At 38.4% G+C, this 12,181-nt stretch overlaps 1 protein-coding gene across 1 annotated transcript in view; it reads left to right on the top strand.

Moving 5' to 3' along the window:
• Positions 1 to 9,644, top strand: part of bean1 (brain expressed, associated with NEDD4, 1) — a 47,161-nt gene extending 37,517 nt beyond the window's left edge. Inside the window, exon 5 of the mRNA XM_067610704.1 lies at positions 7,998 to 9,644. Coding sequence (XP_067466805.1) covers positions 7,998 to 8,385 — 388 coding nt within the window. The 3' untranslated portion in view covers positions 8,386 to 9,644. The remainder of the gene's footprint in view (positions 1 to 7,997) is intronic.
• The last annotated feature ends 2,537 nt before the right edge of the window (positions 9,645 to 12,181 follow it).

Raw genomic sequence — 12,181 nt, forward strand, 5'->3', positions numbered from 1 at the left:
AGCCGACAGTCCAACAATCAAATGCAAAGTATTTGATTTAAACCTCTCTTAAACCTTCACAGGGAAATACGTCACAGTACAGACGCTAAAGATGCTCTAACTTGTGCTTTAAAAAACATGACACTCACGGTTGGAAACGGGAAGCTAACAGTGGTCTCCTGCAGCTAAGTCCACTTTTTGCCATCTATCTATCTAACCATCCACCTAACCTGCCACCTCTGATTATGGGAATTTGTCACCTTATACTAACGTCATCTGAACTGCGTCACTTCTCTGGGTCCTAGTTACTATGGCTGCTGGATGGCATCTGTCACTTAAACATAACACTTTTTATTTTCGATCTATGCTGTCATTTTTCTTTTGAGGATGGTTTGATAATGCTGGTGATATGATTAATTATAATTTATCATTAGAGCAGCTTTAATAGATTTTTTAGAGATGTAAATGCAACATTGACATATCTTATAAAACTGTTATGGTGACACAGAGCAACATCAGCATTTTATTTGAAGCTGTGACTGAAGATTTTATTTCTATATTTTATTATTAGTCTCATGTTATCAATTCTCTTATTTCTTTTGGCTGGCTGGTGTGGGCAAATATTATCAATTAACTTAGAAGCAGAGGTGTATTAAGTGCTCATGCAAAGCAGTGTTGAGCATGTCAGCTTTGTTGAGCTGTTGTTGGACTGAGAGCTTATGTTTGTTTGCCTTCTTGTCTTTTGCTGAGAACTAAGCCGAAGTTAAGCCGACAGACAAATATCTGATTTTTTAGCTGCTAATTGCTCCAATATGTCCACTAAGACTTTGTCAGTATATTGTTTGGTGCTGGACAGGAAGTATACAGAGCAGTGAAATATTATATTTATGTTTTTTATTAGACAAACAATAATGCCTTAAAAATATATTATTTATGATTTAAAAACTTGTGAATATTGTAGTTTTACACATTCACAAAATCAGTTCACAAGTTAAATGTAACACATTTGTTTCTATGCTAATTTAAGAAAGTTCTCCTTTCTTAACAAAATACTGCAAACTGTAAGTAAAATATTTTTTAATTGCCAGAAATAGCACTTCCATACCACCAACAATATAAAATACAGCATTTGTTTAGTTTGCAGCAGCCTTGTCCAGTACAAACACACAGTAGACAAACTATATATAAAAAGATTAATGCTACGAAATCACCTGTTCAGCAGCCTCATCAATTAAGGGCAACAGAATCATTTGTTTCTGTGTCATATGACACTATAACGGTCAGTGTCACTGACAACAACAGGAACACCCAGGTCAAGATGAACTGTGAAATCTTTGAGAGGAAGAATGACACCGAACTGCAAGGATCTGCTTCTTACAGGCGACAGTGAGAGTAAAAGTGTGAGACAGAGAGAAAGAGAGAGACAAGGTGAGGAAGGACAATAATCAAATCTGTAGAATCCACTTCAAATACACCGTGTTGTCCTGTTATCTTGTAAAAAGAAAGTAAATCTTGCCACAACACACAGACAGGTAATGTAAAGAGAAATATACCAACAGGAGACACATGACTTAATCTGTTAAATTTCATCTACACATTCATTTGAAATGTTAAGTCTAACTGTAGGTTTCATCCCCTGAGCTGCTTTATGCTGAGAAACCAGATCGGCTTTGGCTTTATCCTCATTGTACCTGCACACTACGCAGCATCTATATGGTTCTCTTACTCTACAGGTAGGTACTTCTCACAGTGATAACAAGCAGGTACATGCCAGTTTTACACACATAAACACACACACGCTCACACACACAGAGGACCATATGCTGTATGCTGTAGATGGAGTCCAGCTCTGCAGAGCGTCACAACCAAAGCATGAATGAATGCGAGAGGTCCTCCTTAGATCCTGACCTGTACTGTATGCATATCTGACTTAGACATCCCTGCTCTCGTCACAAATATCTAATAGATAGTAGAAGACAAAGACACAGTTCTGACATATAAGTTACCTTATAAAGTTGTTATGGTTCGTGTGTTTGTAGAAAAGCACCCACATACACATCCAGCAGGCAGGGCAGGTACTGTAGTGTATCTGGGCCTGTTTATCAAAAGCAGCTTCTTCCTTCTGCTGAAAATGAGGTTCGTGACAAGACAGATTGGTCTTCAAACTTACTCCTAGTTAAAACAGTAATTTTTAGAGTCTGCTTATACTCCCCACCATGGTGTACATAAAACAGATCTGAAGTTAATCAAGTCAAGGGAGAGGGGCGGGTCCGCAGAGACAAAGAAAGAAGGAAAGAAAAATAAGAGAGTAAGGAAAGAGAAGAAGAAAGGAGAAGAAAACCCCGACAACTGAATGCATTTTAATAATACAAGAAATAAGGACAGCAACAATATGCAATTAACCAATCTCTTAACTCTGCCACTGAGCAATAACATAATTGACTGACTTAACTAATTAATAATTATGGATTTAATATTTTGAGGGTCATTTACGTGATGTGTCTGGATCTTAAGCAGAAAAAGGCAGCAGACAAAAACACAGACGAACAGATAAACAGAAGCAGTTGTGTAACTCCCAGCGTGAGTCTCAGAGGGGATAAATCATTTTCTCTCCGCCACACCTAGCTCGCACACTCATGTTAGCAGAACACACATGAGTGTAAAACACCACGTTCATTATCTAGTGTGAGTTTTTTTGCAGAAACACAGCAGAGGGCCGCAGGGGAGCGGAGGAGCTTATAACTCCTGAGAGACCAAAGACACGGGGATTAACAGTACAGTGTGTTACAACACCTCCGAAACACTCCTGCCCTGCCCAACACACACTTTTCCCTGCGCCCAATTTTCACCTCAACATGCCTTATTGGCATGAATGTTCAAGGTCAGTTTTCCTAATAAAATAGTAAGAACAAAATTTAAAAAAAAAAAAAAACCTGAATTTGCCCTCAATCCTTTGGTTTGTGTGCATGTGTGGAGGTGTGTGAGGGTGTCAGGGAGAGATTTTTATGTTAAATTCAGATGAGTATGTGTTGAGAAAAAGACTCATCTGCAAAGAGACCACTACAGTTTAATTTTAAGGGTTTGATGACATCTGAAAATACAGTAATTATACTGTTTAGGGCTGCAACTAACAATCATTTTCATTATCAATTAATCTGAAAAATGTCAGAAAATTGTAAAAAAAAAAAAAATGTTATAATTTCTTAGAGCCTAAGGTGACATCTTCAAATGTCTTGTCAGATCAACAATCCCATATCCAAAGATATTCAGTTTACTATCATGTATAACACAAAAAAACAAATCCTCACATTTGACAAGCTGCACCCAGCAAATGTTTGGCATTTTTCTATAAAAAAAAAAAAGATTCATGAATTATTAAAATAGTTGCAGATTTATTTTCTGTCAATCAATTAATCATCGCAGCTCTCATACTGTCAGTCTTAATAATGCAGAAATACTGAATTTATAACCAGGTATAATGGGGTTAGTAGTATAAACACTTAAAGGGGACATGCAAAGATAATCCAGTAGAGCCCCTGAATAAAAATATAGACCTTAAATTGTGCATGTTTTATCCTCCTTAAATAAATAAAAGAGGACGTTGAGGTTACTAAATCTCCAGGTGGGTCACAGGTTTCATTGCAATTAAGTAGTATTACTTTATTATTATATTTAATAGTACTAAACCATCAATCCTCCTGTGTATCTGGAATAAAAAAGGGTGCCAGTTCTCTGAACCAGGTGCTGAGGTTCTTACTTATAAATGTTTGTTCTGTCTGGTTTGTTTAGATAAATGACCAACAAGTGATTAATTAATTAAAATGTGTAATTAACTGAGCAGGTCATGCTGATTTAAAGGTATGATGTGGTAACAGGTCACATTTAAAGTACTATTTCAGTCCCTTATAGCGGTACTTGGTGTGAGTGTGTATGACGAGCAGTGGGTGCAGCGGACATTAGGTCTTTCTGACTGAGCTTCGTCCTCACATCGAAGCTAAAATAGCTCTCCCTCTCTCTTACACGCACACGTATACACACACATTTAGCAAAAAACCACGGGCACACACTCTAACACTGCTTTAAAATAGCTGCCATGTGGGCACACACACTCACACAGGGTAGTGATAGAGACAGAGAAAGTGCACGCACAAAGAAAAAAAAAAAAAAAAGACTTAGATAAGGAATAATGGGCAGCAAGGCAAAACCTTAACTCATCATACACACACACGTGCACGCTTGCAGCGCTGTGGTTCCAGACTGAGTTAACCGCTGTGCTGATCGAGTTACACTGATTTACTGCTTCCTATGCCGCCATCATCATCTACCATTAGCTTCACACACACACACAGCCTGTGGTTTTATAATTCTGTTTTCTGTTTAGTTTTATTCTATTTTATATCTTCTACTCTGTCTCTTCCCTCTCTCTGGGTGGGGGAGGAGGTTGGTAGAAACCTGACCTCGGGGCTGCTGGAGGAGTTCATCAGGGAAGCGTTTTTGGGACTCTGCCAAAACAGCAGGAAGGAGGCTCTCTCTGTGTGTGTGTGTGTGTGTGTGTGTGTGTGTGTGTGTGTGTGTGTGTGTGAGTGTGCATGCATGTGTGAAGAACAAAAGGAGGCTGCTGACTTAATCGATTCCTGCTGGGTTAGACTACATGTTGGTGGTGAAATATGAGGCATTAAAACACCAATTTAAAAATAATTCACATTAAATTTGACATAATAGTGTATTTACCATGTATTACAAACTATTATAAAAGCCAAAGTATGAGGAATGAGCTTTACATCATGTGCTGCTGCTTCAGATTTTGCAGGACTGACAGAGAACGGGGTTTGTGAGAAATTTGGTTTTGGTTTGAGAAGAATTAGCAAAAGCAACACTGCTGATATGAAATTTAGGTTACCAATTATTAAGACTTATGTAATATTTTCTTTACAGTAACCCTGGTAAAGCCCTGTCAAACAAAGCCAGACCAGCATTTTCAAATTCACCCAATTTGCACAGTTTTAATAGAATCAGACTCAGCTTCATTGGCCGAGTATGTTTACTCATACAAGTAATCAGACTCCAGTTGCTGGTGGCTCATATTGTCCTTACACACAACGATGTTCAGGAGATATACATGAACACACAGCCAAAACAAAGACCACAAAGCTGGGCAAAGAGAATTAAACATATCACTGTTATGCACAAGCAAGTAGGTGAAAAAATAGCTACATACATGTAGAAACACAGTGCAGGTAAAACCTGTTTTTGTAAATTGTAAACAGGAAGTAGTGTAAAGGTGTTTTGGTGGTAACACATCCTCAATCATACAGATTTTTTCTAAACTGTTATTTTATTACATGTCCATCAACATCCATTCAAGCATCTTCTCAAAGTGTCATTGGGCAAGAAGCAAAATGATTACCGTATTTCCTCTAATAGAGGCCTTTATTTACCTCAACTTCAGTGGGAACCAGGCCTTTATTGGAAGCAGGCTTATATCAGAGAGAGGCCTTTATTTCTAATTCCCTCTGTAATTCCCTAGTATATTTGCTCATACACTTCCTGTATCAATATCAAAGTGTGTTGCAGTTTTCTCTCCTGAATGTCCCTCCACATACTGCAAAACTCTCTCCTTGAATTTGGCATCAAATTCCCATCTTAGTGCCATGCTGCTCAAGTTCGCTTTCCACTGTGTTGTGGAAAATTAAATCACTTGCACGGGTCCCACATGGCGCTTCTAATGTAGCTACTGCCATCTTGTGGAAATACGTACGTTACTACAAGCTGAGACATTTACACACATACAACCACAGTGACTGAACCAGGACAATAATAATTTAGATGAGTGATCCAGAGCAACAAAGTGTTGAAAATAGCATGATTATATTGTTGAATTTATTCAATTAAAGCAGTGGAAATGGACATTATGATTGACGGGCATGCACATTATATAACAGGCACCCCGGCCTGTTTCTGGGGCCGACCTTTGTTTGTTTGTGTCGACCACACCCTCAACCATTATCAGAGACCAACTGACTACTGTCTTTTATTTGAGGAAATACAGCAAATGTTTATATCACAATATTGTCAGATGTTTTTAAAGCACCACCATTTTTCATGTGTTGCAACACATTTATAATGAAGTTTGCTATTTCACTGAGTCCCAGTCACATTAGGTGCAGCTGTGTAGTGTACTGTAGTGAGAAAGGAGAGTGATCCTTCACATCAAAGACCCTGCTTGTTCTTCAGAGGCGTCCTTGAGCAAGAGATTGACTTCTCACCTGCTCCTGGCATACTGTTCTGTAACTAATCCCCAATCTTTGACCTCTGAAACATGAAAAGAGAAATCTCCCGAGGGGAATATTAAACACACAGGCAGGCACAAGCCAAAGGTTATATGTTTTATGAACTTTGTTGGAAAAGTTGTCATCTGCACATGTGAAAGATAATATTGTTCTTTTATGAATGCTTGTGGGCTGCAGAGTGTGATACAGAATATGCAGCACTGCATTTGTATAGGCTACCAACAGAGCAGAGTTTGTTTGTTTGTGTGCTTACGGGTCCAGTATATAACAAATCTGAATGGTGCAAATGATCAGGCATGAAAGCAGGTTTGTTTTAAAGATGGTAGCTGTTTTTTCCTATGTTGTTGTTACATATACAATTTCCACTGAAGAGTATTTCCCTTCATGTGTGGGGATACTGATGAAACTGGACAGCTGTCAGCACATAATGCATCCAGAAGTTAGCAGTGACATAGCAAACACACAGCTGCGCACACATCAGAGTTGGAGCAATGGGATTTAATTCAGAAAACTGCATGATAGAGCTGCAAAGTGGGATAAGACGCTAGTACCAGAAGTATTTTTATCCATGCTAGCAGTATGGCTTAAGGGATGGCATGTCAGTCTGTCTGCTGTTCAGTCGGTCCGACACTTTGGTCTGATATCTCAACAATCATTAAATGGATTGCCATGAAATGTCCCACATATATTCATGGTTCTCAGAGGATGAATTCTACTGACTTTGGTCTGACTTTTCCTGAAGCACCACCATGAGGTTGACATTTATGGTTTTGTGTGAAATGTCTCAACAACTACTGGATGGATTGCCATGAGACTTGAACATTTATGTTATGTCCATGTCAGGATGAATTACAAAAACCTTGGTTATCCTTTAACATTTCATCTAACACCCCCATTAGGTTAAAATATCGAAGTGTCCAATACTTTGGTTTATGATCAAATATTTAGCTGCGTTTTGTGTTTAGTGCTAATTAGCCAATCACAGTATAAACATGAAAACATTACACCTGCTGAACATAAGCATGTTAGCACTGTCATTGTGAGCATGTTAGCATGCTGATGTCAGGATTTAGCTCAGTGCAGCCTCCCAGAGCTCCCAGAGAGTTAGCACAGCTGTAGACTCTCAGTCTTGTTTACCACTCTAAATTCACATTTCAAGCTTTCTTTTAGTGATATCTGAAATGTTGTCTCAAAATGGCAACACAGAAGTCTCCTGGATAATTTTATGATACTAAAAGTTTATGCTATGGTCATCTGTTTTAATTATTTCAACTTAATTTTTAACCACCCTTACCCTTAACTCTTAACCCTTTATTTTTTACCGTCAGTTTGGTAGGACAGACGGCTCTAAATACTTGGATATCCATGAGTCTCAGCCATTGTTACTGATTGTTGGAGATGAGACCAGTTACAGATACAAAACTGAGCAAATTCAAAAGGCTTTTGTTGCAATATTCTTCCAAAACTGATCCAGAATCCAAAAGTGACCTTTTATGTATCAGATATTTTATCACATATATGCAGTTGCTCATCTTTGCTCCACTTATCAGTCACCTGCCATGTCTATGCGCAAAGTTTTCTCAATATCTTTATCTATAAAGCTGATGCTCTTTTGATATACTGTAGATTGGTGAAGATGTCCAAGCCAGAAATAAAAACACATAAAAAATGTCTTTCCGTCTCAACCATCACTGTACTAACTGTGTAATTTTGGATTTGTCTCCGTAGTTACGATGAGTGTGTTGGCCCTGGTTCTCAGATCTACATACCTACAGATGACCCACCTCCTTACTCCCTGTTGGACCCCTGTCAGACAGGGGCAGAGCAGGAGGAACAGCCTAACTACACCAGCTCGGATCCTTCTCCATATTACGGGGAGACCTCGGCCAGCGCCACCTGGTTCTCCCGCTCCCACTACCCGCTGGGACTACAGGAACAGGAGCATCAGCACATCGCTTCCATTTCCTTCCCGCTGGAGGCGGCGCCGTCTTACGAGTCAGTGCTGGCCGAGCAAGGACAGCCCCTCCCTCTTATGCCATGTGACCTTTACAAACACCAATCAGATAGGGGGGACGACGGCAACTCCCGGCAACCAGGGGCGAACCAGATCTTGTAGGACAATTAATTTGTTTCTTTCACCTGCGTCATTGGTTGTCCCCATGAAACAAACACTTGTGATGTGGGGCAAAAAATGGCTGTTAGAAGCAGCTGTGACACCAAACAATGGACCTTAATGAGGTTTATTCATCTTCCACACAATTGCTAACACCTAATAAGGCTGAAAATATGCTGACATCAGCATTTCGGTGGACTGAAATCCAGCCTGGACTGCAGTTTCCTACATGGACAAAACAAAAACTCACATCTGATTGCGTTGTATTGTAAAGTTTCTGGTATGACAACTCCTCTCCTAAAAAGGTTTGTCGTCCCAGTGATGCTCCCTTGAAGAAAGACTCTCCTACATCTAGTAATAACACCATCGTCTAGTTCAGTTTTTGTCACGTTTTGACTGTTAATCTCTGTTTCTTGAATCAGGATTGATCCAAGAGTCCAGCGTACTTACGTGTTTGGAGTTTCAGCTGAATTACCGCTACAAAATGCCAACATTTATCCATCATACTGTAGATGACAGAAAGCTGATTTTGTCTGTAGAAGAAAGATTTGAGTGTAAACAATATCAATGTGGTATTTAGTAGTCTAGTTTAAGGTATACACAAGCACACAGAGAGTACCCACCCCCTCCCACTTCTTTTGGTATGACCCTCACTCCAATTTAAATGTTTTGGATTAAAGTATACTTACTTCTGGTGTTGTATGCGGCATCCTCAACTACCAGCACACCGCTGCTGATTCCCAGTCCCTGTACTTTGTAAACATTAGGTGCAGTGTGCTGTTCTGTAGCCTCCAGTGTGGTGGTAGTATTATAATGGTTAGAAGAAAGATTTTATAATAAAATGGTTGCAACCATAAAATCCAAACTAATTGGAAAAACTACCTAGACAGGAAGGGTGAATTATAAAACTCTCCCGCCTCCCCGTTTCCAGTTGTGTTTGTTAAATATTCGCAGCATACATCTGTCATCACCAGAGAGGGGGTTTCAACACGTCCACTGTCGTATAAATTCTTTCTATCAAGGGCTGTGGTTGTAATATCACTGCTGTAACCGGACCCCAGCAGCAACATGTAGCTCGGAGCCTTCCTCCCGATGAGGTCGGGTTGATGCAACAGAGGAGTCACACATAAAACTGTAGACCTTAACACACTGTTCACCGGAGAAATGAATGCTTCTGCCTTTGTCTGCTTCTCTCTGTTTCGCTCTCATTAAAGCATTAACAGCACTGTCACAGAGGTTTTTCCTCATCGCACTAAAGCTTTCAGTTTGCTAGCTTCTCAGTTAGCAACGAATGGTTTGTGTTAGCTAAAATTATTCACTGATAGGCTAATTAAACAAAGAAACTGATGTTAATGTGTTAATGTGACTCACTTAACCCTCTCTGAGACAAGTCTGGATTACCAACTGTCAATCATTTGACTCCAGGTAATTTGATTAATGGCATTTTTTTTTTTTTTTTTTTTTTAGAAATTTGGACCTGAAGTAGATGTCAAGTCTAGTCTTAAGATGAATTGTAGTTTATATTGTGCTCATTTATTGCAATGGTTTTTTTTGTTTTTATGAAATTGCACAGAAAACCTGGGGCAAGGTGTTATTATCAAGGCTGCAACCTACAATTATTTTTATTATCAGTAGGTCTGACAATTACTTTTTTAATATTCAATCGATTGTTCAGTGAATGAAATGTCAGAAAATAGTGAAAAATGCCCAAGTTCACATATTCAGATTACTCAAACAGTTTACTATCATGGAAAACTGGGAAAACTACTAACATTTGATAAGATGGTACCAGAGAATTTTTGGCGTTTCTGCTTAAAAAAATGACTTAAACAATTAATCAGTTATCAATATTGTTGCCAAAACATTTTCTGTCAATCGACTAATCATCTCCCAGATAAAGTATGTCAATGTACTGTTACAACATCCAAATAAAAAATTATTTGATGCATCACTTCTAATCCAAAATGGCAGAGAAATGTTGAGTGGCTGAATCCTCTGCTGAGGTGACCGTCGTATGAGCTGTATGCAGAAAATTATATAAAGCCCTTTTTCAGATAAACCAATTCTGTATTAGAAATTGCATTTTACAGGGAAAAGTGATGCCTGTCACAAACATTTAGATAGAGCAAATTTGCAAAACAGTGAGTACATTCAACAGATGTTTATTGTCAGTATAGGGAGTCTAAAGTTTGCATAGTGCTGCAAAAACACAAGTGCAGAGGGGTGATAGACGGGAGCGGAAGTGTTTGTCTTCAACACTTTCATCACAGCTTCCAGTCCAGTCATAGTCAACAATGAACACTTCAATAATTCATAACCACCCTAAGAGCTTAACTATAACTTAACCATAGTTAAGTTTAATTTTTTGCATAAGTACCAGAGAGTCTGTTGCATCACCTCAGCTCTCTGTGTTTTCCATCATTTCCCATAATCTGACAAAGACAGAAGCAGGAGAGTAATGTCTGAATATAACGTGTGTGTGTGTGGAGGGAAAACCTCCTGGAGACACTAAGACCTGTAGACAAAACATCACCATTTATCACCAGTTATTGAAGCAGGAAGTCATTGGAGGCTGAGCTTTAATAACAATGCAAATATTCATTTTTAAATGTTATAATAATTTGTTTTTATGTAACCTTTGTTCCTTTAATTAGAAAATGGGTCAATACAAATTTCGTATGTTTATAGGTATTTTTAATGAAGCGTTTATTGTGTGTGTTAAAAGATGTGCCTAATAGCCCTCAGACTGTTAGCTTGAACATTGTAGCCATATGATAATCTCAATGCAACTAATCCAGAGCTTTTTGCTGTTAAATGTTAGGTTATCATATGAAGTATTGGTTTACAGATGTGGTATGGAGAATTTTAGTCATTAACTGATTCCCTTTTTAATTAGCTGTAATGATAGATTTTACTGAGGGGGAGAAAAAAAAAATGAAACTGTTGTTCCAGAGATCAGCTTTGTGTTGTCGTTTGGTTCAGTTGGCAGCTAGAGATGCATCAACTGCACAATTCTCAACCTTTAGTTTGTTGTCTAAGCATTGCTTTCAACATAAATGTTAACAACTCTTATTGATTATATTGTGATGGATCACCCATCTGTAGAGTCACTCTTTAACCACCTACGATGTTTCTCTTCCATCCATCTTCTTCTCTCTTTTGTCTGCTTCTCTCTTCTTCTTCTTCTTTCTTCCTCTTTTTTCTCTCTGCAGGGAATCTTTAAAAACTGTAATTTTAACACGCGGAGCCATTTACTTTCAATCTAATTATCTCAAAACTGCAAACTGCAATTCATCTTCTACTGATGCACTCCCACTGTGACCTTTTAATAAACACATACTACAGAAATATTTTAGAATTGATTGGCTTGGAATTAAATTTACATGAACCCGAGGGTAATTAATCATTTGGTGATAATTGTGTCAGTGTTGATGAAATGTAAAAATGAGTGTAATTACAACAGTAGTTTATAAGGAATTTGATGTGTATAACTGGAGTTATTACATGACTTCATATATAAAAGACATGAAAGGACCTCACATGATGTGCACAGACTGTATGATTAGAAGCCTCATATAATGATATAATGCATTTATACAGTACATATACTAGATTTGGCATAACCAGTCCTCCAAATAATGTGTCCCCAGAAGAAGAAACAGACAACACCAGTTGTAAGTAACCAGGAGATCAAAGAAGACATAGTAATCGTTGCAGAATCAAGCTTTCAGTTTCACTTTAAAACCTGCTCCTGATGATGGTTTTCAAGTACAAATGAAAGCTGCAACAATGCCGCTGT

Source organism: Thunnus thynnus, chromosome 14 (genome assembly GCF_963924715.1).
Source record: "Thunnus thynnus chromosome 14, fThuThy2.1, whole genome shotgun sequence".
NCBI lineage: Eukaryota > Metazoa > Chordata > Actinopteri > Scombriformes > Scombridae > Thunnus > Thunnus thynnus.